At 35.4% G+C, this 26,504-nt stretch overlaps 1 protein-coding gene across 1 annotated transcript in view; it reads left to right on the top strand.

Annotated features, from left to right (window-relative positions):
- LOC110029371 overlaps window positions 1–20,496 on the top strand; it is a 42,422-nt gene extending 21,926 nt beyond the window's left edge. Inside the window, 8 exon segments of the mRNA XM_020731633.1 lie at window positions 1,651–1,715; window positions 1,982–2,090; window positions 2,726–2,900; window positions 3,285–3,352; window positions 12,269–12,384; window positions 12,476–13,357; window positions 20,044–20,119; window positions 20,204–20,496. Of these exon segments, the coding sequence (XP_020587292.1) occupies window positions 1,651–1,715; window positions 1,982–2,090; window positions 2,726–2,900; window positions 3,285–3,352; window positions 12,269–12,384; window positions 12,476–13,357; window positions 20,044–20,119; window positions 20,204–20,220 (1,508 nt within the window). The 3' untranslated portion in view covers window positions 20,221–20,496.
- The last annotated feature ends 6,008 nt before the right edge of the window (window positions 20,497–26,504 follow it).

Here is a 26,504-nt window from a genome sequence, read left to right on the forward strand (position 1 = left end):
TCGTGATGGTTGTAGTTGACAGATTCTCCAAGATGGCTCACTTTTTACCTTGTCACCGTACACTGGGCAGGCTCTCACATCGTCAATCTATACTTCAGGGAAATTGTATGACTACATGGGATTTCCAAGACAATTAGCTTCGATAGAGATGTCAAATTCCTGAGCCATTTTTGGAGGACACCATGGGGAAAGCTCAACAACGCATCCACAAACAGATGGACAGATAGAGGTAGTAAACCGGAGTCTTGATAATCTCTTGAGGTGTTTCGTGAGAAAAACATAAAACACCGAGATCTCATCCTAGCTGAAACAACGGGATCCATCAACCAAAATACATGATGAACTCCCTTCGAGATTGTGTACAAGCACAATTCGCTCGCACCATTTGAATTGGTGCCGCTCTTGCCATTTTAAAAAATCAGCAAGTATGCCACATAATTAGTTCACGAGATCCAAAAACTCTACGAAGAAGTGACAAGGAAATTGCTAAGCAGAATCGAAAATACCACACACAAACAAATAAATTTAGGAAAAAAAGTAACATTTCAGGAAGGCGACCTCATATGGATTCGATTGAAATAGGAGAGATTTCCTGCAGGATCAGTTGGGAAGCTGAAGCCGAGAGCAGATGAACTTTTCAAAATACTTTAGAAGTTAAACAACAATGCATATAAGATCAAACCGCATGGGGGCTACAACATTTCATCCACATCCAACGTCGTCGACTTAACACCATACTTTGAAGAGCGTGGAGCTTCGACGAATGAGGTCAAAGCTTCCCCAACCTTTGGTCGCTTTCGTCGAAGCTTCCCCAACCTTTGGTCGCTGATGCGGGAGTTGTATGCACCCCGAAGTGTGGATGATGTCGTGGGAGTCAGAACCTTGCGACACTTCGCAGGAGCCACGATCCCTCGTGAAAAACACGAGCCGCGATCCTGCGGTCCAGAACTCGCGATCTTTCGCGGTCACGCACGAAGGCGAGAGGAGACCACAATCTTTCACGATTCGGGGGAGGTTATCTCGCGAGCATTTAGCACTGTCTTCTTCTAAGTGTTTTTTTCTCTGGATTCTTCTTATCTTTTCCAACCCTTTTCTTTTGTATAAAGGTAAAATGCTATAAATAGCTGGTCTCTGTGTTTAAGAGGCAGTTCTAGTAGAGTTGTGCTCTAATCTTCTGTATGAAGTCTTTTCACCCTTGTTAGGGTTATATCCGATTGCAGATGGTGCTTCAGTTGTATTCTTTTCGGAGGTGGTGTTTCACCTTTTCTCACCGATCCTTTTTCCTATCTCTCTCCTAGCTGCTTATCACTCCCATAAGTCTACCGCCACTCTACCGCCACTCATACTACCCCTACAACTTTACTGTCCTATCTACCCTCAAACAACCAAACACCATGACAAATACCCAAACAACCCCGACATCCCCATCTTGCCCTACCACCCTATCGACACTACCACCGCCTTAGGACTTCTTCTTACATCACTAACCAGGGGATTGGCCTATTATTGTATTTCCTTTCTACTAGAATCGTGTTGTAATCTTATTTCTACATTATTAAAAGTTTGCCTTTCTATTTCATTGTTCTTCCTGCCAGTTATGGCGACACATTAAATAGAATACTTAGCTAACTTTTTCTTATCTCGGTGCAGGAAATTTTTTGGATGCTGAACGTGAGAGAGATCATTCGGGCATACAGAAGGGTTCTCAAGTTGAGGTATTTTTTGGGTTGTTTTTCTCCCTTATCTGGATTATTTTATCATGCTTCTTTGTATAGTTATATTTGTATATCGTAAGATGTATATGTATATTTTAACAATCTTCTATTTATTTTACATATCAGAACTGATTTTCCAGATTGCTTTTGAATTGGCTGTTCATAAATTGGAAGCAATTTTGTATTCCTTGCAATTTTAGTATTAACAAGCTCTTGAAATTTTCCGCAGTATCAGTTTTTATAGATAGATTCATTCAAAATCTCAGGTCATGTCTGATGAAGATGGCCTTAGAGGAGCCTGGTTTTCAGCTAGGGTTCTTGACATGAAAGATAACAAGGCTTATGTCTGCTACAATGATTTTTCAACGAAAGAAGGTAATTAGTGTTATTTTTGTTTCTTTTTTAATAATCATGCTCTTAGAAATTGTAGTAGGGTGGACCATTTTATCTTCCTGGAAGTTAGAGGGCTTATGCTTTCATGTCACATGATTGCTGTGATATGTACCTAAGTGGAGTCCAAGCCTTGCCCATCAGCGTCCATCTATGTGAATAGGTTTTTGGAGTAAAGCTTTTTTCTCATTGATAATTTTGTGATTTTTTTTTTGTATAGGATTTTGTATTTTCTTAAATGCACTGTTTGTTCTATTAATTGCAATAACTTAAAAGATTAAATGTACTCCCATGAAATGCAAAATTTTGTAGTTACCTTATCTTTTCCTCAATTTTCTCATTTGTTTTCTTACTTGTCAATTGTTTTTCTTATACCCGGTTGATTTATGATTTTACTTAAGAGTACACTGGCAACTCCTAGTTTCATCATAAATTTACTTTAAACCAAACTTTGCAGTCAGTATTATTTGAAGTTGGTGAATGTTTGTTTCTATCTCATATCTTTTGCAAAGCACACCACTTCTTTTTGCTTTGCCATATTTGATTCCAATGTTATTGAGCAATCCATGGATATTTTTAATTCAGTGTTACTGAATTTATGTGTTTTTTTTTTTTTGCAGGCCATCCAAAGGAATGGATTGTGCTGGAAAATGAAAGAGAGAAAGCTCCCAGAATACGCCCTGCTGTCCTTGCAACAGCCATGAGGTATGAAGGCACAAGGAAACGGCGTAGAGAACATCATGGAAGCTATATTTGGGCTATCGGAGATCATGTTGATGCTTGGATGCATGATAGGTTTGGATGATTTGGATATTTGGTTTTTGTTTAGATTTTCTTGTATAAATTTAAGCGCCTTGCAACACTGTATTAGCAGTTAGATAAGAAGTACTTGGGCGTTTCATTTGCCTGACGTCAGTTTCTTTGGCAGCGTTGTTGGCAAACTGCAACTGCTGTTGCTTTTTTGTTTGCTTCATAGTTTGAAGCCTTGAACGGCTTTGTTGTTATCTTGTCCTTCTTTTTTTATATGTTTTATTTGGCTTTGGAATAAGATCAAAGGTTCTTGGATATTTCCAAGCTCATGCATCCTCTTTTCTGAATTAATTTTCTTGTTTTTTCATGCTTGTTTGATTGTCAGTCTGTTTAAATTTCTTTTATCTAATATTATGCTTTTACTCTCAGATGGTGGGAAGGCGCAATTGTTGAAAAGAGCTCAGGAGATGACACAAAGCTGACTGTGCAGTTGCTAGGTATGTGCATCTCTTTGGTGGTATTATTATTTTCCAATTGCGTTCACTCCGTCAATAATTACATTGTTGGGATCTATTTACTTATTGTACTGGGCAGATTGATTGAGTGACTTGTGAAATATTATTATTAATTTTTTAATTTCTAAGGGGACTTTAGATACATAAAATTGAATTTATATCTATTTACATATTAAAAACCTAATTATCATTTTTTATTTAAACACCACTGTTTTTCTTTAAATACATAGCAATATTGCGTTCACTCCGCTTAACTCTATTTAAACACCACTGTTTTTTTGGCTTTCTCACCCTTATTGGTGCGATAACTTTCCATTTGCCAGGCATTGTGCTAGTTTCTTTTTCCACTCATATGCTCTCTATTCAATCTCCTCGATGTCAATTGGAATGTTTTTAAATTGAGCTAAGAGTGCTTCTGTGCACGTTCATTTATTTGTCTATCTGGTCATGATTTGCCTTTTGGGTGGAGATGGGCTTGCTTTTTCTCAGACGCCTTGTCTTTTGCTTCTTCCAAATATTTCTTCTCTTTGAAAGCTTTGCTTCTTTGTCCACATCGCCTTAAGGTTAATTTTTTGCCACAAAAGGAATGCAAATAAAGTAAGCCCGTATAAAATAAATATGATTAAATTAGAATAGAAGGTTTAAAAAATGCGCCAATTTATTTTTTCACTGCTATGGTGAGAAGCTAACTCAAGGGGACGGACGAAAGTATGCCCAGCTCCACCCAAAAGTTAAATCGCGGATTGATATTTGAATAAATGAATGTGCGGAGGATCTTTCTTAGCCAATACAATGGCCTTTTCCCTAATATCTGTTGATACTTTCTTTTTTCTTATTCTAGGTTCCTATGTAACTTCAACAATATAGATCATTACTGACGGTAGTGCTACACTTTTTGATAGTTGTGCTACACTTTTCTGATGTTTGTTCTACACTAATGATCGACGATTGTGTCTGATTTGTGATTGAGAATTGAGGTTTTACTGATCCATCTCTTTTAGCAACATCTTTCATCCTCTAGAATGTCTTTCCACTCATTTCTTCCTCAGATTTTTCTTCAATTTTTAGTTTCCTTTTTCATATTTTGAAGGGAATATCTGCACTGACTATTTTGATAGGTACTCATTCAAGTTTCTGGTGATTTGTTCATGGAATTTTTTTTTTTTTTTGAGTTTTTTCCCTTTCACATTTTCATTTGTGTCTGATTTGTGGGTTGCTATGTTTATTGCGTAAAGAAAATGGATGTTGTGAATAATTTTTGGAAAACTGTACTTCCTGCCTTTAAGTTGTTTTTGTTTGGTTGCTTGGTTTGCTGCTTCTTTCCTTCAATTAGGATGCTTCTAATTTCACAGTTTGCTCTATTTTTTACTTTTGTGTTGTGCTTGATTCTGTTTTTATGCTGTTCATTTTCTGTTCCAAGTACCAAAATCTTCTTTTTTACATTTGCTATTTTGTTTTTTTATTTTCCATCCTCTTCTTCCTTTGAGTTCCCTTTTTTTTGCGGCTTCATTGGTGAATGCTTTATGAAGTTTGTACTTGTGTAATTTGCCTTTGTTTGGATCGGACATATTTGGATGCTGGTTTTCCTTTTTTGTACTGGCTCTTTTTCATCACTTTGGTTATCATTATGACTCGTAGTTGTTATAATTGTCTTTCACTTTTTTTGTTGTCCAGTTATGTTGCTCAGTATGTCCTTCCACTGAATATATCTTGTCAATTAAGCTAAGATTTTGATATGCGGGTGCCTTCTGCGCATCCCACTCATGAAGGAGCAGCCGAGACTCCCACCCTGACTAGAGGGGTAGGTTCTCCAGAAATTGCTGAGGGCGATTTCAGCACCCTAGTGGGGCCTACTAAACCGCTGATCACGTATAGAAGAGGGAATCAAAGGGGACTTTGGGGAAAGAATTTCAATGGGACTTTGGAGAGTATTTAGGAGGGGTAAGGGCTAGGGTTTGGATTGATGTTTGTGTTTGCTGCAGTTTTCTTTTTCGCTGGTGGTGTTCCTAGTTATGTCTAGGGCTTGCTGAGGACGATCTACTTCTCGAACAGTTGATTATCATTGTATCTTGTTTGTTTTCTTTGTAAAAGCAGCCTTCGTTGAGTTCTTTTGACCTATCTATTGCAATTTCATCGTTGTTTGTTCGCTGTTTTTGGTTTCGGATCGTATCAAATTGGTATCAAAGCAAGATCTTGTGGGGATGACAACAAAGAAAGCGGATGTGGTGGAAGGAGAAGTAGGACAAATCAAATCGGGAATAAAAGAAATGTTTGCCAACAGAGAACAAGTTTTCTTCCATAGGGTGCCAAATAGAGGATGGATTTGAGAGCATAGGAGAAATGCGAAAGATGATGATGAAGCTCATGGAGATGCAATCCAGGGCTTTGCCACCCGCTCAAGTTGTAAACTCTAACCAAAGGGTTAATCAGGGAATTATTGGTCAGATCAAGAGAGAAGAGGATCTAATGAGAGGACAATGAGGAGGATATCATCTACCACAAAGAGGGAAGGGGAGTGGAGACTTCTGATGGGGGGGCTGGGCCAAAAATTGGAGAGGAGGGATGGGTTGGGCAAGGGGCACAAATGAGCATGAAGGAGGGGAGAGGGAATCGTAAGTGGGGCATGGTTATGGCCGAAGGAGGGAGTTTCGCCTTAGTCATGTGGGAGGAAACACCTGAGGAATATGAAGTTGACTGGAGATCCAATGGTCCGAAAGCTGAAGATGCCAATCTTCAAAGGAGAAGATGCACATCGGTGGGTGTATGAGTGGAGTGATGCTTTGCTTGTTAATGGATTAACTAAGGAAGAGAAGCTCATGGCGGCTGGATTATGTTTGGAGGGAAAGGCTTTAGCATGGTTTCAGTGGATGGAAACAAGGTATTTGATAAATTTGTGGGAAGATTTTAAATATTCCTTGTTGGAGAATTTCTGAATCATCCAGGTTGGAGAGCTACACGAGCAATTCTATGCTCCGACTCAGGATGGGACGATGATAGAAGACAAAGTGAGATTCGAGCTCTTGTCGGGGCAGTTGAGGGGCTTTTTTGCAATAGGACTGGAGGGAAACTTCTTGAAGGGTTCTGAAGCCCGACATTCAAGTGACCCATCCAATCGTTGAGATTGCGTGGATTGAGGGATGATGAAGCTCTCGCCTAAATGATGAAAGACCAGAAACAAATGAAGTAAACCAGCAAAGGAGGCAACATGTGACGATTCTACATGAGTACCTCGATAGCCACGACAACAACGAGGACCCATATAGTGTCATATCAAAAAGAGACGCTAAAGGAGAAGAATAGGGGAACTCATTTCAGGAGCACTTTCAAGCGCCTTACTGATGAAATGTGTAGGATAAAAGAGCAAAATGATTATATTACCGCTGTGGCGTTAAGTATGCGTTAAGCCACCATTGCAAGGAGTGTGTCCTTCAGATTCTTTTAGTTCAGGAGGAGATAAGGGTGAGAAATCAGAGGAAGATGCAATGGAAGAGGAGTACTTGCATTTGAATGTAGTGGATGTGTCCCTCAATTCAGTGGTGGGATTTACTTTAAATCACACTACAAAAGTGAGGGGAATAATCGATTGTGGTGCTCTTTATCTTATAGCGGATTGTGGATCAGTTAGGGTTGGAATCGGTAGCTATAGGGAGCTTCAGAGTCATGAGGTGGATAGGGAAGGTGGAGAAAAGTTGGGTGATTTGCTAGGGGTAGGTTCTGACATTAAACGGTCTGCAGGTGATGGATGACTTCCTTCCCTTGGGCTTGGGTAGCACAAATGTGATTCTGGTAATGATGTCGCTGCAAGCACTTGGGGAGATGAAGGTGGACATGAAATCCTTGACGATGGAGTTCCAGGTGGAGGGTGATAAGAGTGAAGTATTTGATATTTAGAGGGTATTTTTTTTTATGTTTTATATTTTTTTATACTCTAAAAGGCTTGAGAAAGATGTTTTATCCTAATTGTGCAGGGAACATGGAGAACGAAATAATTGGAGCGAAAAAGATTGAAAATAAATACAATTGAAGGATCTCCGACCAGTGCACTCGTGCCAACTTGTCACCGCGCCTACGCCCTTATTAACACACTCGTGCCCTTTGTAAAGTGCCCACACCAGCACCGCCATCCTGCGGCTGCTCGAGAGATCAAACTACAGTGTACCTGCTCTGACATCGCAACACACCAATGTTGTACTCAGCTCACCCTCGTTGTGATCGTGACACACCCATGCTAGTTTGTAGAATAATTTTTGGCAAGTATTTTCTTGTGTTTTTCGAGATTTATCTATAAATTAATTCAAACGGTTGATCTTATACATCTTTTGGTGGTTGGAAGTTGTAAGAAAGGCAGAGTTTTGATTAAAGAAATGATTCCTCTTTGGTTTCTCTTGTTTCTTTGGATGGAAACCTCTAGAGGGATTGCCTCCCTTTGTTTTCTTGAGAAGTTTTGGGGAGTTCTATTGTATGAGAGGAGAGTGTGTTATTCTTGTGGAGAATATAAGTTTTCTTGTAAGTTCTTGCTTTTGTTATTTTCTTGCAATGAAAACTTGCATGAATTTTATGTCTGCTTTCTCTACAACGCGCGGCTAGTCCTTTCTTTATGTCTTTGTGATGTAGAGGTAGTGGTTTTTATCGTATTTTTTTGAAATGTGTTTTTGATTCATTTTCTCGTGCTTTAACAACCTACGTTGTTGGTTAATTTTTGAACTTCATTTACTCATAGTCTGACCAACTAGGATATGAAAATGTTTCGTGAAACTATGACCTCTAACTGTTGCGTAGTAAAAATTAACTACAAAATTCTGAGAGGTTAGATATATTCCTGTGGAATTCTGTAATCATCCCTGGGGACTGGATCTATTTAGCGGAATGCCAGGGGGATTGAGGAAACCTCAACTTTCATAGATTTTATGCTTCTTTTGACCCAGACATGGGCATAAAGAGCACTATATCCCTGATTGACAACGATCACATAGGAAAACATTTAGAAGGCCATAATCACCACGATTCCTGAATCACAGTGGCATGAGCGTCGTCTAACTTGAAGAACTCATAATTTTTCTTGTTTTGCTTTCCGCATCTACTGCACCGAGATCAATTGTTGTTAATTAGAATTAGGATTTAAAAACCTCCGTCAAACTATGTTCACCGGATTCGTAAACTAGAGATTTTTTTGACGAAATAATTATTACACTTTTTTTGTGGGATTGATACATTGTACTCTCTAACCGCCTTACTATTTGACACATGCACTTGCGTTGTATGGACGACTTGCCCTGCGATAAGTCAACTTTTCGACACCTTTTCTAGAGAAATATGTTAATAATTGTTTTTGCTCTTAGGAAAACCTTAGTTGAAAATTTTAGTATTTAAGTTTGACACCTTTGGTTTTCCTCTTCTGTTTATTTTTTGTTGATATATCTGTATTTTTGCCTTTTTTTCTGCAGGTGTTAAAAAAATCTTAAAATCTAAAAGTCAAAAGTAATTGCTATTAATTTATTTTCCGTATTTGTTGTTTTTTCTTGAATACTGTGTGTTGCATTTGCAAATGAGCGTGTTGACTGACTTGTGTTGGTCAGAGTGTTCGTGTGTTTCGTAAAGTTGCTATTTTTCTTTTTATGTTACAGGGAGCTGAGGTTGACCTCGCACCTCTAGACGTCTTTGGAGATACCATTTAATTTTTGAATCACTTGTAGAGATGACTAACCCTAATTTCCCTACCATGAAACCACTTATGGAGTATGATAATCTGTCTGTCAGAATGCGATGGAGATTGAGGAAGCCTCAACTTGATGGATTCTAGTCTTCTTTTGACCAAGATTTAGGCATAAGGAGTACTATATTATCATTTGATAACGATCACATAAGAAAACATTTAAGAAACCACGATCACTAAGTTCTCCAAATCGTAGAGGCACGAGCCTCATCGATCTTGAAGATCTCTTTTGATTTTACCTGTTTTGCTTGATGTCTCTACCGCACTAAGATCTATTGCTTTGAATTAGGATTAGGACTTAAAAAACTTTCTTTGTGAACCTATCAAGCTAAGTTCACTGGATTTGTAAACTAGAGATTTTTCTGCTGAAATAATTATTAAACTTTCCCTGTGGATTAATATGCGGTACTCTAACCGTATTACTACTTGACACGTTTACTTGCGATGTACGACCGACTTGCTTCAGTAAGTTTTGGCGCGTTAGGCGGTAGGAATGTGATATTGAGAGGAGATTCTAACTTATGCAGAATCACGATCTTGCCCAAAACCATGGTCGAGTCGATACAGGGAGCAGGGATAGGCTACTTGATGGAGTTGCAGAGCATTGAGGTCCTAGATCCCGAGTTGGCAGAGTTAAGCGGGTTACCACCCCTGAGGGAGCACGGGCACGTTGTTACATTAAAGGAGGGTGTCCCTCCTATCAGTGTCATGCCATACCAGTATCCTCAAATTTAGACTGATGAGATAGAAATGCTAATTCAAGAGATGCTCAAGGCGGGGTTATCTGACCTAATGGAGCCCCTTCTCCAGTCCAGTTTTGTTGGTGAAAAAAAACATGGTAGTTGAAGGTTCTATGTTGACTATCAGGACTTGAATAAGAAGATGGTGTTGGATAAGCTTTCTATTCCTGTGATTGATGAGTTGCTAGATGAACTTTATGGGTGAGTCGGGTTTGCATCTTATGTTGTATTTTTTGCTTAAGAAGATTTGTGTGATTGCTGGAAATTTATAATTTTTGTTCATTATGATTTTTTATTTAAATACACATGGCAGAAGGGAACATGAAGTTTTTAGAAATTTTCCTAACTGGTTTTATGCTATCAAATTTCTGCTTATTCAAAGGGTCTGTTTGGGGCAGCTGCAGCTTATCCAGCTTATGCTGATAAGCAGCTGATCCTGATAATCTGTTGATGATCAGGTGGTCCGGATAAGCTGTCTGGTTGTTTGGTTTGTGCGTTTGAAAAACAACTGATTCTGGAAAAATGACCATTCTGCCCCTGTTGAGTGCAAACATAAGAGTGCAAACATAAAAAACTAAACATAAAAAACTAGCTGTACATAGAAAGAACAATGATACTCAACAATTTTGATTGAAATTCAAGTCAAATCCAAGTCTAATCAACAATTTTCAATTTCAAATTGAATTTTAAGTTGATCCAGATAAAACTTAGGGAAATTTTTAAATAGGACAACTTGCCTCTTTAACAGATATTTAACAAAGTCATGTGTCAGAAGAACCGTGAATCCATAAATGTTTGCCAAAATAACTAGCAAAACTCTCATCCTTGCCTTCAAGCCTTGAAACCTTGCCTTCAAGCCTAGAAATGTCACTTATAAAAGCAAACCAAAGTACTTGTAAATGCAAACCAAAGAACATGTAAATGCAAATCAAAGGACGTCCCTTTGTTTTTCCAGCTAAAAAAAACCATCCTGGCATTGTGTAGGTAAAATCACGATCCAAAGAGAAAGTAGATGAATACAATGAAATCCTATAAAAGACCATAAAAAAACCATCCTGGCATTGTGACAGCTGTAAGTAGTGCAGAGAGTTGAGGCGATCTGTAAAGGGTCGCGCAGTTCAAATTAGTTGACCAATCTTACCTCTCTGCTCAAATGCACAGTCATCTTCGCATCCTTGCCATCCCAACGCCAGATTCAGTGCTTCTGTTGTTCCACCACAGGGGCATCGTCAGGCAGCGAGAGTAGATCCATGGCTCCGACTCCTCATCTAGCTCGAGAGCAAGTCCTTGTCAGCAAATTTCTGCTGCACTTCTCGGGCTGAGAAGGTTCGATCGGCATGCGGGTGAAGGAGCGATCAGAAGGGACAGGCGAGGGAGGTAGATGCAGTCGAGCGAGGGAGAAGATGGAGGGCATAGGAGGAAATAGGCAAGAAACGCAGAGGGAAGACATCGGCCGTGGGGTCGATCCCGCGGCCGGCGTTTATCATAACAGACGAACCTCCGTTTTCACATCCGCGGCACCAACACACGAAACAAACATCAGGGCGGCGTTTTTAAAAACGCCCCCGTTGTTTTAAGCTGCCCCAACCGGGCCCTTAATATCCAACATTTAACGTTTCCATGCTTAGTGTCTTAATCACACTCCAAAATCCGGGCCCTAAGTTTGCTTGTCTGAGACGGTAGGGCACCTTTGGATGTGTTTTTTTTTATTTTTTTTATTTTTTTTAAAGCATTTAAAAGAGATATGTTCCAGCTGTTTTCTTTTTGGGATTTCAGAAATGCATAAGCGTGTTTCCTAAAATTTTGAAAGTGCCATCAGAGGTATTTAGAATTTGTTTTTCAAGATATCTATTATGACAGTAGGAAACCAATACACATTTAAACATGTTTCTATTTTTAAGTGAAAGCAAAAATTTAAAAAAAACAAAACAATGAAAAAGCAAAACACAACCAAAAATGCTAAGATCTCCGAGCAATAGGAATTTATTAGTACGAAGAAGGTTTTCAGTTGATATATGTGAATTCTTTTGCAGAGGCTTTAAAAGCTAAAATTCTTAGAATTACTTGTTTTTGTTCTCCTACTTCGCCTACAATGGTCAATGTCTTATCCGTGTCTAAAAACATGACAGTTGGCCTCTTTGTTTACATTGCTAATGGTTTGGATGCATCAACTATGGTAGGGCTATGAATTGGTTTGGTGTTTGATTGGTAAGCGAGAAGCTTTTTAAAATGGATTACCATTAATGTCTTCAATTTATGGAATAAATATATTAACTTTACATGTATTTTGAGATATTATTCATGCATTTTTATATGCAAACATTCTTTAGATATTCATAACAATTTGAACTACTACAATTGATTATATTCGTTTTCATCCATGAAGCTCGTTGAACCTATTTGTACTGCTTTCAGTGCATGATTCAACTCCAACTTTACTTGCAGCTAAAAGTGACAAGCTGGTTGTTGATGCATGGAATGTTCGCCCTGCACTTATATGGAAGGATGGACAATGGATGGAGTGGTTCCACACTAGGAAAAGGTCACCTAAGCCACATGAGGTCTCCATTCTCTTATTTTATCACTTTATGCAATTAACTTTTCCTTTGGTTGAATTGATATGATGTCTTGCATGTATTTGTTTACCATCAGGGTGATACTCCAACTGAGAAACGGCAAAAATTAGGTGGGCTTGAGGCAATTGCTCATTCTGAAGTTGATGCTGCTGGAATAGGGATAATTTCAAAGAATATACTTGTAGATGTGCCTAAAAAACCTGAAGATTCAAGATCATTGATTTTAACTGCAAAGGAGAGAGCTTTTACCGTTGGAAAGAATTCAAGGGATGAGATTACTTCTAATGTACTTAAAACAAAACGGTCAGGTTTGCAGAAAGAAGGATCGAGGGTGGTTTTTGGGGTTCCAAAGCCTGGAAAGAAAAGGAAGTTTATGGAAGTCAGCAAGCATTATGTTGAAGATAAATTTGAGAAGGTTAGAGAAAGTAGTGATCCCATGAAATTTGCAAAATATTTGATGCCGCAGGCATCCCAGAAATTTAAGAGTACTTCAAAAGTGGATAATAAAGGAAAGAAGCCTGGAGACAGCAAGTCTAGAGTTGGGGTCAAAGCTGAGAATTCACAGGGCATCGAATCTAGAAGTCAAACTCAGAAGGCCGATGCATCGCTTGCTGCATCAAATGGGGAAGCCAGACATGAAAATCTTGAAAGCGCGATGTCTAGTTTCAGCAGTAATAATGAAAGCTTAGAAAAGACAAATACAGTTAAATTTGGCTCTTCCCGCCCAACTGAAATTCTAGCTGTTGAGTCGGCAAACTCTGGGCAGCCTGCACCTACTGCTTTGTTGTCAAAAAGAAAGAATGTTCCAGGTTCTGAATCAGAAGTAGCTGTGAAAGCAAAATCTATTGTCCATAGAACAACCAAAAGTGATGATAAAGGTCTTGGAGTTCATGGAAAGACAATGCATGAAATTGTGGAGCCTCGTAGATCTAACCGTAGGATTCAGCCAACATCAAGGGTAATTTCAGTTTAAGTTCAGTTTATTTCTAGGTTAATAATGTTGTTTCATAAGCTTGCTATCATCTTCAGAACATCCATGCATTATTTGGAACCGTTTTTTGCTGTTTGGAATTGGTTTTGGCCACCCGTTTGCAATTTATTGACCTTTTTTAATTAAGAAGGATTTTGTAAATTTGAATGTTATGATGCTGTTCTAGATGTTTTGCATTTAAGATGCTTATGTAGCTGAAACGAGGTTGTTGTTTTGTGTTCATAAATTTGAACCTTATTGCAAGATTTCTTTCTCAACAGCCAAAATAGATGGGGGTGGTACTGCTTTTTACTATGGCACCTTGCTGCTGTTGTCACTTTTGTCAGAAACTTCCTAGATATGCTCGGTATATGAAAAGCTGATTAGGGGCAGAGTGTGATGCGGTGACCTAATGGAATCGAGTTGTTGTGAGAACGGTTAGATAATGTCATTTTTAGTTCAAAGTTGATGTTGTGAGATATGTACTTCCTGACATAGAAATGAAACGCAAAGAACACAAGCAAACACAGGTCGTTTACCTGGTTTGATCCAACTGGATCTATGTCCACGGGAGGTAATCAATCAAATAGTTCACTAAGACAAAAAAAAATGGAGAATACATAACTTATACATACCTCGTTTTCCTTCTATGGCCTCCCTCTCAAGCGACACCTTGATACAAGGCCTCAAGATGCTCTCCTCCTCTCTAGCTCTCTAGCTATTCTCTCCTCCTTTGTGATAGCTTAAAATCTCTTCCCTTGCACTCCTAAGCCTCACACCCTCTCTATTTATAGAAGCAAGAGAGTGGTAAGTGGGAGGTAGGTGAGCAGTACCACATTATAAAAGTGTCCTTTTACTTTAGTTCATTAATTAGGGGTTAAAATAACAGTTGATATAGGGGGATTGATGACAAACCTGTTTAAAATATAATGGTTTTGTCAACTTGAATAGTCATGGGCCCTAGTTTATTTACGGAAAGTTTGCCCAACCCTACTGAAATATTTTTATTAGCAGCCATGGATTGCTTCGTCAATGAGGATTTTATAGATTAAGGGTGTAAACTTACTGAAGGATTATTTTTAAGATTTACCTTGGTTAACAGGGTTTCATGGCTTGTCTAGTATAATTCATAACTCATAGCTCATTAGGCCTAGTTGTTAGGGAGCATTCAGGCTGGAGTCCATAATCGTAATATAGTGTTGCCATTTCAATAACTAGCCAGTTTACGGCACTCGCAACAATATTGAAATGGTTTTTCTTTTTGTTTTTTTTTGGGTGTGATAATATGATTAAAATTAATGCTTTATGAGTTTTGAATTTTGATCAAATTTAAATTAATTATTCTTGTGAACTTCGTCAAATTAGTACAAATGATGGATGCATGAATGCTCTGAGTGCAAAGTGACTGATGATTGCTTGACCTTTTGGAGTTTATATTGTTATTTAATACTCTTTTTTTATGTATCAGTTAATTTTGAATGGAGTTGTTTTTTGCTATTATTTGCAATGATCATGCTCAATTTGGGAAAGAGTCAGAGAGATATTTTTCTTATGATTTGAGAATGCACTTTATAATGAATATATTCCAAGATTATTATTGTTTATAATCATATCTATCATAAAGAGGTATGTCTCGAAGTATTTTTTTTAAATACTTAAACAGTTGATTTTTGTGAACTCCTCTAATTTGTATATTTTGGTAAAGAAATCCGTCAATTGGGTGAAAGCTTAAAGTGTTCGTCTTTATAATTGAGTGCTTAATTTTAAGTAGTATTTCTTTTGGTTATGATATCTAATCATTTGACTCCATCATCAATGAAAAGGTGCCTCAAATTACACGTGTGATTCATAAGGCTTAGAATATATTCTCTTGCGACATAACTTAATAACATTTGACACAAAAAATTGAAGTAAAGGAACACTTATTATTATTATTATTATTTTAATTAGAGATTATTGTGCCATGTATGTTGTTAACTTTATTATTTGCTTTACTAAGAATGGAGCAGGTAGAATCTACATTCTGTAAGCTTATGTTATTTCCATAAATTGGGACTCAAGACCTTGTCTTATATAGAGAAGTATCCACAATTTTTTCTTTTTAAATGAATTTTCATCATAAAAGGTCTTAAATGCAGTACCAAATATTTTCTAAAAAAATTATGAATTTTTGTTTACCTGGGATTAAAAATATTGGCTCAATTGTGGGTTTTTTGTTTTTTTTTTGTTTTTGTAATTTTTGGAAAATGCTAGCCTCGTTGACTCTACTACTTATTTATGTAGGACTGAGTCTAAAGATTGGGACTTAGTGCTTATCATTCAGACTAATTTTCAACATAAAAGACCTTGTTTCCTAATGCAAAAATTACAAAATATTTTTGTAATGTTCTATCATTGAATTGCCCGTCTCTAGTTCACAATGAAAAAGTTCGATTTGATTAGGGACAAAAATTTAAATTTTATTTTAGTGACTATTGGTGAGTTGTAGGCAACACGGAGGATTTGAGACTTATCCGTTGGTAGGGCTACCACTTGAGCTTTCTATTTGAGTAATACTCGACTCTGAATGACCTTACACAAATGCATCACGAAATAACTTGGTGAAATTTTTTATTGAATTATTGATTCCTAATACATTGCAAAAAATATCTATTTGGCTAGGGAATAAGATAACTATAATTACTTGTTTATAAGTTTGATGGTTAGAATGTACGCCTTGTCAACTCCATCCATCAGATAGAGGATTGAGCTTAGAAGCACTTGTATTTTCCTTGGGATTTATATCCAAATGTTAGATTTTTTTTCTAATGTTAGGCATGCAAGTGATTTGCATTGGGTAAAACAAGGACCACACCAGGCTTAGAAGTACTGTTATTTTTTTTCTAATGTTAGGATCACACCAGACATGTTTCAATTAGTTTGAGACAGCTTGCAGTACTGAACTTTGGCCTATAAAGGGATGTGAGAGTGACTTACCCGAAGGTCAAGTGGCCCTGCGACTGGTATCTTGGCCAATCGAAGAAAGATGAGAGAGAAGAAGCTCGCGTGATGTGCAAGCATGGAGTAAGAAGTTTTGACGTGAGGAAGGAGGGAGCTGAAGCCGAAGGAGGAGAAGAATAGAGGAAGGACGGAGGCGCTGATCACAACAACAACTTATTTGGGAGAGAGTCGAAGCAAGAGATATCCCTTGTGCAGATGATAGGTTGCCCATACTATTGAGCAGGCAAGGAGGGCGATGATATATGTACCGGCTCTTGTGTACAGTTCAACAGGCGAGGTGGATGACGTGCAAATCGATCGCGCGTGCTAAGGAGGAAGATGTGTGCGCATGATTAGGGCTTCGATTGAAAGGTTAAGGTGAGTATAATAATTAAAACAATGAAAATTTAGCACTTAAAAATTAATAGTTTATTTAAAGTATTAAATAAATTTTATATAATTTTTACTTAATACTTTCAATTTTAAAAGAGTCGACGTCAAGACAAATCAAATAACAAATTAATATTCATCAAGATGAGTATTCATGTTCTTTTACTATGATAATATTTTGTTTCTTCTTGCTTGAATGCATATATTGTTACTATTATAATACTGCATAACCATGATTTAGGTTTCTAATGAATTTTATTCATATTGTAAGAATTATCTGTGTGCTCAATTTGTAGATATTGAATATTGCGTAAGAATATTAACAATATGAAAATGAGAATTAAATATTTATTATTAGAAAGTGTTATTTTATTTTATGTTTTTATGCGCATGATTGACTATGATGGAGTTACAGTTACGCCTTTATGGTACTAGTGGGAGAACACTAAAGTACCAGAGTGCACGTATATGAAAAATGATATATATTGGAGTACCTTGATATAAATTTGTAGACGATGCTTATGGTTGTATAGATGTAGAATAATATTGTTATGCTATTAATATAATAAGATTTATAGAATAACATCTCAAATGTTTATATTGATTTATTTAAAATTTTAACTGATATGCATATTGCTTTTTCTTTTTTATTATTACTGTAGTTTAAGAGTATGAATATTCACTGGCTTGTTTAGCTTATTATTATTTTAAACTAATTTTTCAAGTTAATTAAGTGATTAAAAGATGAGCAATAAAATGAATCATGTTTATAGAAGATGCGGACAACTAGTAACGACATAATTTTGAATATTATTTTAATTTAATTTGATTAGTGTCTCTTTCATTTATTAATAGTTAGTTATATAACATAAATATGAGAAAGTTTAATTCTCATCGTCCGACTGTCTGCTCCCATCTTGGTTAATTCAAAGCCCCGGGCCTGGTCATGACACCCATGATGGTAGGATGTGATTATTTAATATATATAATCCTAAGTAAATATTCCTATATATGATGGGATTTGTCTATGGTAGACGAATCAATGATTTCACCTTGTGTTCTAACGATGTACCCTCAACTTTCTAATCGTACCCAGAAGGAAGAATACCCTATCTTGCAAGAGCAATGCAAAAAGGAATAAAAGTACACAAGTCTCATTATCGAAGGACATTGAAAAGACACCAATTGTCCATTCAAGCAAAAGAACGATTAGAAAAATCAACACCTCATTAATTTGGGCAAATTTTGTAAGAGGAGACTTTATTATTGAAACTAGTCAAATCATATATTACACTTGAGATGACTTAGGACATCTGCAATAGGCTCATAAAGACGAAATGCTACTTAATCTTAATGAACCAAAAGCTCTTAACACCAGTTTCCAAAATTTTCTAGGAAGTTTTTAGCAGTTAAGTTGCTAAAGACATTGAAGTGGTATTTTGGGGAGGTTGAACAGCTTCCTTTCCTCACTTGAAGTTATGATTTCATAGGAGTGAAATCCTCTTGAAAGGGGTTTTGTTTTTTAGAGAACCAATCGTGTAGGTAATTAGATTATCTATATTTCAATTTGGGCATCTTATTATGGAGATATCAAATTATTTGTGCCAGTTGAAACTTAATATTTTGATTTTTCTAGAAATAATATTGTTGTTCGTGTTTTTTAAAATCATGTTTGAGATTAATGAGGATGTTGGTAGGTCCTTCTAAGCATGATGAAATTGTCAATAAAAAATCTTACCTCGGAGATTAAGCCCCATAAACTTGGTCGTTCCATCAAATATTAAACTATAGCAGCATATAGATGGTTTGGCCTTTTTTTTTTTAGAATTTAATTTAAATTCACTGCAGTTTTAAATTAGGATAATTCTTGAAGAAATATTATTTAGTTTGATTTTTTTTTTCCTACGCCAAGTTCGTAGTGTAGGGGTTCTATAACACTGCTGATCATGAAACTCAATATCTTAGCAACATATTTAATGACCAGCCTTGACAACTGGACTAGCTGGTCCCCACAATTTAGTTTCAACTTATTTTGTTTTTTTTTAAAGGATTTTTTTTTATTTGTGGGATTTTTAAAGGTTTTTGATAAAAACAGCCTTTTTTTTTTCCTATAAATATACTGATTCTCCTCCGATGAAATTAATAAAAAAAATTGATATTCTTTTAAAAGCCTTTCTTTTCCATCTTATCATAAATCTGATATTGCTATATAATAGCTGGTAGCCAAATGATTGTTCATTGTTGAAGCCGCCAATCTCCCATAGTTTGACCATGATTGCTTTTTTGCTAATGATTTTGTGTTACTGTTGGTTGTTGTCCCTGAAAGGGAGAGAAAAACCTTGGGGCAACTTAGAGCATAAAAGTTTTGCGAATCATGAAGTTATTAAGTTCTATGAATTCAGGTTTGTACAATGAGATAGCATTGAAATTCTTTGCAAACTATAGAGTGCATGTCACGTGCTAGCCAATGTGATTATAGTGGAAAATAAGCAATGATTTTAGTAAACATACCAATTGGAGTCATGGGGTAATTGTAGGTCACTAGTTGTGGTTTCATATGGTGACTTTGGGCTGTTGGCTGTTAGTTGTTGGTGAGTAGATTAGGTTACTAAATAGCATGAGAGGGCTGCAGGTCAGCAGATTGGGGAACAAGCAAAAGACTAGAGGCGAATAAGCGGGAGGATGTGAAGGTGGATAATGGAAACACTCCTGTGGTAGCATAATGAAAGTGAGGTTTCTTCTTGTGTATCAATGATTGAGAGTAACATCTAAGTTGAGTAAGAGAGTAAGGGCATGGGTGGTAAGGTTCTTGCATAATCAACAGAGAAAAGGATCCATTATGACCAATCTGGCGTTTTTTCAAGATAGCAATTTCCAATTTTAGTTTCAATAATAAGTAATATAAAGCTAGAAATTAATATTGGCTTTTAGCTCCAAAAACATCAAATCCGACGCAATTGTTTTTGCAATTTGAATGTACTGAGAATTTTAACGTTTCATCTACTTGAAAATATGAAGGGATGTTGACTTTCCTTATCTAGGTTCTTTATAGTAGTAATTTTTTTTTTGTTTTATGGGTTATTGACATCATTGAATATGTGCTGTAAGTAATTGAAAGGAAAGGTATTTGCACTGTCTTTATTTTTTTTTTTTTTTAATAAGACATGGTCTCTTTGTATTGTTTTTAGCGAGTTTTTCATGTATGAAAGTTTCTAGTTAACATATTTGTGGTCCGGAAATCTTATTTTTAAATTGGCGGTACTGTGATATTTAGTAACTCGCATTAATGCAATTCTCATTGACAGTTGCTCGAAGGTATTCAAAGTTCTCTAATCATTTCAAAGATGCCGAGCATCTCTCATGAGAAGAAGTCCTCCAGAGGTAGAATTTTTTGTTTTTTAGATATTAAAATCATTTGTTACCGTATATTGCAGCTCTTTAAATGTTCAACAATTTTTTCACCAGGTAATGGACATAGTTGAAAGGATGCGTGCTCCCGCCCCTCTTGTCGAAAACTACAGCAGTCTATTGTATGCTTGATGACTGTTTTATCGTTGCAGGATTCTGTATATAATTACAGATTTAGGACAAGTGAGGCATAATGTTTGACTTCTCAGAGAATCAGTTGTAAAGTGTCATAGTAAAAAAATTATTTATACATAATCTTGATTTTTGGTACTGTTAGAGTGGTAGACTTGGGGACTCATGATGATGTCGTTCATTGAAAACCTTTTAGAAATGCCATGTTCCTAGCAACATATGAATTTTTGCTGCAGGGGTTGATGGATATTTTTGTAACTTCAAGAAACTGCATCATCCGATTCTTCTTTTGACGTGGTATGCCTTCTAATGCGCTTCTGCTAATCTATTCTAATCAATGTTTCTAAAAAATCTATTTTCTTTTGTTCTACATTTTTTTTGTTGTCAGGAAATTTAATAGGACGCTTAGATGAATTCATGCAGAGCTGCTCAAGGGAAAAAAAATGTCCATGCAGTTTGCCAGAAAAAAAAAAGAAAAAGGAAAAAAATCACCAAATCAATCTTTCGATTATTAATAATTTCCACCCAACTGGTTTTGTTTCTGTCCAAGTTATAATCCAACTGAGTTTTTGATTGGTAAGAGTTTGCTAATTAAGAATGACACGTATTTATTTGGGCAATTGTGAACAGTGAAAAGCATGTATTCTGGTTTCCTTGGATTTCTTTTGAAGGGCGAACATTAGGTCAAAATTTTGAGTTGTCAACTAAGAAAATGCTACACCTGAATAATTATACAACTATCTGTCAAAAGCCCGAGCTTATTTTGATTATCAAATGTCTGGATCTGACTTGTTGCCATCATTTTATATTTAAATACTCAGCTGCAGACAAGAATAATGTTTTCATGCCCGGCCTTCTTTGGCTTCCTCTACCTGATGATGGCAACCTCCTCTTGGACGGATTTGAGATTCTTTGATAGCTTGCGACATTTTTTCTCCCTGGTTTGGTTGCTATTCGTCTCACCTCCCTCGTTTCTCATTTAGCACATCCTAAATCTTCATTAAATTTTTCCATTTTCCTCTTTTGCCTTCCTCAATCGTTGGGGGCAACCCCCTGCGTGGCTCTTTCACCCCAATTATAATGATGCCATTTCAGTTGGAAATATCCTCTTCAACTCTCAAAATGTTGAGAGCAGCCATTTTTTATCCAGGATTTATCGTGCTAACAATGTCGCATTCTCTATGAAAGGCTAATGTGTTAGATTCGGCTTTTACTGGCCACGTTTTTTTTTAAATCTGTGCTTGGGTTAATAGATAAAATAAGCGATTAAAATTAAGAGGTAACATAGACCTCACTCTTGGTAATATCTTTTTGCTTGATTTCTTTTGCTTTGACGGTATTGGTACTAAATGATGAACGCAATGTCCACGATGGCATATCTAAAAATGATCTCGTTATATCCCCAATTTGTTATTTAAATTAAGCAATTTTTTTTTTTTTAAAAGAAGGGATTTAAGGTATAGTGAATATTTGTCTCAATCTACGTATAAGAAACTAATGCTATTATAATTATAGCCCGGAATTCAAAGATTTCAAAATTGTACTCCATATCTTTGCATGTCCGATCTTTTGCTTGGCAAGATAATATTAGTAGGGGTAGGAATCTAAATAGATTCAATAATTTTATTGTTGTTGCAAGTAGAAGCAAGTGGGTTAATATTATTAGATGTGTTAGTAGACCTAATAAAATTCTAAATGCTGATTTGAATGTTTCTGCTCCTGCGTTATCGGGTAATGCCGAATTTTCTACTGGTATCGATTCTATTTTGTATCATAATGTTACTAATGAGGTTTCTGCTATGGTGAATGATGATGTTACTTTACAAGGGGATGAGAATTTGGCTCCATCATGTTTCTAATAATGAAAACCTTGGATTAGTGATAATGAGACTATTGCTCCTATTAATGCTGTTGGTGAAAATAATTTGGTTTCTCATTTTTTAACTGTTGCTAATAACTTTTCTGTTTTGGATTCTACAAATGATGGAAATGAAATTCATAATGTGAATAATGTTTTACCTTCAACTAGCGGTATGGCTGTTATTTCTTCTTCTGATCATATGGTTTCTACAAGGTTTCTAATAATTTTAGAAATATTCCTGTGCATTTGGCTTCTACCTTTAATGCTAATGTTATAAGTAAGAAAGGTAGATTTAAATGATCTTTTGATCGTAGTATTTATGTTTTTTCCCTGAATTTGCAGCAATGAATGTCCATGGGTTTAATAATGAACCCGTCTTGTTGATTGTAAAAGATTTTTTAAAGAAGTCAAGTTTGATATCATTTGTCTTTAGAGACAAAATTTATTTATTCTTTAATTATGATCTTATTATTTCCTGCTATTATAAAATTTTCTTAAATGAAGGTAATGCTCATAATTTTAATATTACCTATAATGGTAGGATATGGATTAAATGGAATTATGACTTATTAAATCTTTAAAATTAATGCACAATTTATTCATTGTATGGTTTCTATGAACTCTTCTATTTATTTCTTAATGATTGATGTTGATAATAATGCCATGTCAGGAAATACTTCCAGTACTATGAATCCTTCTTGAATTAATCTTGGAGATTTTAATTGTATCTTGAGTAATAAGGATAAAGTGGGAGGAGTCCCACTTTTAACTTTTAAGCTTTATGATTTTAATAATTGTATTTTTAGTTCTAGGCTTTAGATTTGAGAAGTGGAGGGCTGTGTTAGTTAGTCGATATCCAGTGTAAAATTTATCAAAAAATCTTGAAATGAATCCTTTTGATCATTGTGTAAATGCTTAGGCTTTTTCTGGAGGAGATACGTTGTATGACTTGAATACAATGAAAAGTGTGCAAGGACTGTTACACCGACATCCAGGTGTAGTGTCAAATAAGCAAGAGTTCTCACATTATGGACGGATGTTGGTAAAGAAGTTATTCTATGAAATGAAATTGGTTGATATTATAATTCATAGAAAGATAAATATATTAAGTATTAAGAAACTAAAATGGTTTGAGAAAAAAAGTCAAGGAGATTGATAACTTAGGTTCTAAACTTTGATATTAGGGTAAGGTCGCACTAGAAGTGGTGTAGTTGTAATTGTAGATAAGGGTTTGAAAGCTATTGTTGTGAAAATTAATAGAGTTGAAGTTATAATTAGAGCCCTTAAAATATCCTAAAAATTATAATATTATACTTGTTTATGCTTTTCATGTAGGTTTAGATATAAGTTCTAAAGATAAATTATGGAATGATCTAGAAGACTTAATACAACTGATACCTCTTGAAGAAAGAATTTTTACTGGAGGAGATTTAAATGAACATGCCAGTATAATGATATTGGCTACGGTTTTGGAGTGATTAATGAAGAATGTCGAGCTATATTAGATTTTTCTTTAACGTATGATTTTTTTATTGCTAATACTTTATTCATGAAAAGAGATGGATATATTATTAATTATAAGAATGGATCTAATAAAACACAAATTGATTATTTTCTTATGAGAAGAAGAGATTGTCGAGAATGTAAGGTCATTATAAGTGAGGATTTAAGTACTGAACATCAATTATTAGTTCTATATTTTAAGATGAAAAGTTTTGAAATTAAGAGTATCAATAATCATTGTTGTAGAATTAGATGCGTGCACATAGAAGACAAATAAAATCATTTTTATGAGCAAACTTCAAGATTTCATGATTTGGGATGTTCTTAAATAAGCAAATTTTATGGGGGATCAAGTAACAAGCATTATTAACAAGTGACAAAAGTTGTACTTGGAGAATCAAAAGAAAAAAATTTTTATAAATAAAAATAGTTAATTGTGAAATAATAATGTGCAAGAAAAGATAAAATATAAGAAGTTAAATTATAAAAATTGATTTAAATATAAAAGCTTAGATAACCGGGAAAAATATAAAATGACCTGTAGGGAGTCTAAGAAAATAAATAATCTGTGACGTTAAAAATTTTGCTTTTAGTGACCTTTATAATATACTAAAGAGGGTGAAAATATATATGTATAAACTAGTCAAACGAAGAGAAAAAAAAAATGTAAAGATTTAACTCAAGTAAAGTGTATTAAATATGAAAATTAAAAAAAATATATTTTTCTTAGAAAAAGATATTCAACATAAGTGGGTGTTATTTTGATAAATTTTGTAATGAAGTTTCTGAAAATACTTTGAACCTTAGTGATCTTAATATCAATAATAATAATATAATGTTTTATGTTTATCGCCGCATTAGTAAAAAAAAAGTTGAAGAGGCTTTAAAGAAAAGAAAGGGTGGATAGTCTATAGGAGCTGATGATATCCCAATTGAAGTGTAGAATTATATAGGAGATTTAGGAGTTTCCTGGCTTACTAAACTCTTTGCTATTGTTTTACAAACTAAGAAGATGCCCGAGAACTGGAGGAAGAGTATTTCGGTCCCCAGTTTTTAAGGATAAAGGGGATGCACAAGAGTGTGCAAATTATAGATGAATTGAGTTGATGTGTCATACTTCAAAATTATGGGAGAGAGTAATTGATTTAGAGAAAGCATACGATGAGGTTTCAAGAGATATCCCTTAGAGAGCTTTAGAGAAGAAAGGCATTGATATGACTTATATTCAAGTCATTAAAGATATGTATACTAGAGCTATTACTTGTGTTTAAGCAAAAAGATTGACCAAATATTTTCTTATTTCATGTGGATTGCATCAGGGAATGACTTTAAGCCCATATCTTTTTTCTTTGGTTATGGATGCTCTTACTGAATATTTACAGGAGGGTGTACCTTGGTGTATGCTTTTCCGGGTGATATCCTTCTTGTGGATAAAATATGTGGATAATACTAGAAAAAAAGCTCAAGAAAAATTTGAATTATGGAGGTCTACATTGGAGTCTAAAGGTTTTCATTTGAGTAGAACTAAAATTGAATAGATGGAAGGTAATTTTAATAGTAGTAGCTCTAATAGAGTTGTAACTATTGGTAATCAATCTTTTAGAAGGTATGAATGTTTTAGATATCTCGGGTCTATTGTTCAAAATGATGGTGATATAGATAGGGATGTTATTAGTAGAATTAAAGTTGGTTAGTTGAAGTGGTGGAATGCTTCGGGCTTATTGTGTGATAGAAAAGTACGGAATAGAATGAAAGGAAAATTTTATAAGATGGTGGTGAAACCTGCAATGCTTTGTGGCATTGAATGTTAGCCTTTAAAAGAAAAGCATAAAACTAAGTTAAATGTTGCCGAGATGAGAATGCTCAGGTGGATGAGTGGCCAGGTGGATGAGTGGCTCAGGTGGATGAGTGGCTTTACACTTAGAGACAAAATGTGAAATTAATATATCTGTGACATGGTTGGTGTAGCTTTAGTAGCAGACAAAATTAGATAGGGTCATCTTAAATGATTTGGTTATATTAAACGTCGACCATCTGATGATCTGATTAGGAGATTAGATGTTTTTAGATTCAACTTATGTTAAGAAAGGAAGAGGTATACCTCAAATAATGTATAAAAAAATATCTTAATTTATTAGAATTAAATGAAAATATGACACTCAATAGGACATAATGGAGAAAAGGATTCATGTAACCGACCCCACTTAGTGGGATGAAGGCTTGTTTGTTGTTGTTATTATTGTTATTGTATTTTTAGTTCTGGTCTTATTGAATTACATAATTCTAGATATTATTTTAGTTGGTATAATAATCAACTAAATAGTCATATTAGTTGTCTTCTTGATAGAGCTTTTTGTATTGCTAATTAGAAGGATCGCTTTTTGGAATTTTTTTACAAAGTTTTAAATTCTTACTCTTTAGATAGTCATCCAATTTGGGTTTCTTTGGGTAGCCCACTTAATGTGCGTTGTAGATTTAAGTATAAAAATTATTTAGCTTTTGTCCTGAATTTTTAAATATTGTTCAGACTGCTTAGGGATCTCATTTTTTCTATATGTAATAAACTTCGTAATGCTAAAACGGCTTTAAAGGGTTGCATTGGAATTCCTATAATGTTTTCTCTAAGTATATTGTCGATCTTACGGATTAACAAAATTCTATTTTGGCTCAATTGGGGCATATGCCTCTTTCTGGTAGCCTTTTACATAAAGCTTCTTCTATTCAGAAGAATATTTCTAATGCTTCTTATTGTGATTATAAATGGGTCTATCAAAGAGCTAAATGCAATTGATTATCTAAATTTGAAGATGATGTCAAATTTTTGTATCAGAAAGCTAGAGTTTGACATAAATCTAATTTTAT

The sequence above is a fragment of the Phalaenopsis equestris genome, unplaced genomic scaffold (assembly GCF_001263595.1).
Source record: "Phalaenopsis equestris unplaced genomic scaffold, ASM126359v1 Scaffold000568, whole genome shotgun sequence".
NCBI classification, from domain to species: domain Eukaryota; kingdom Viridiplantae; phylum Streptophyta; class Magnoliopsida; order Asparagales; family Orchidaceae; genus Phalaenopsis; species Phalaenopsis equestris.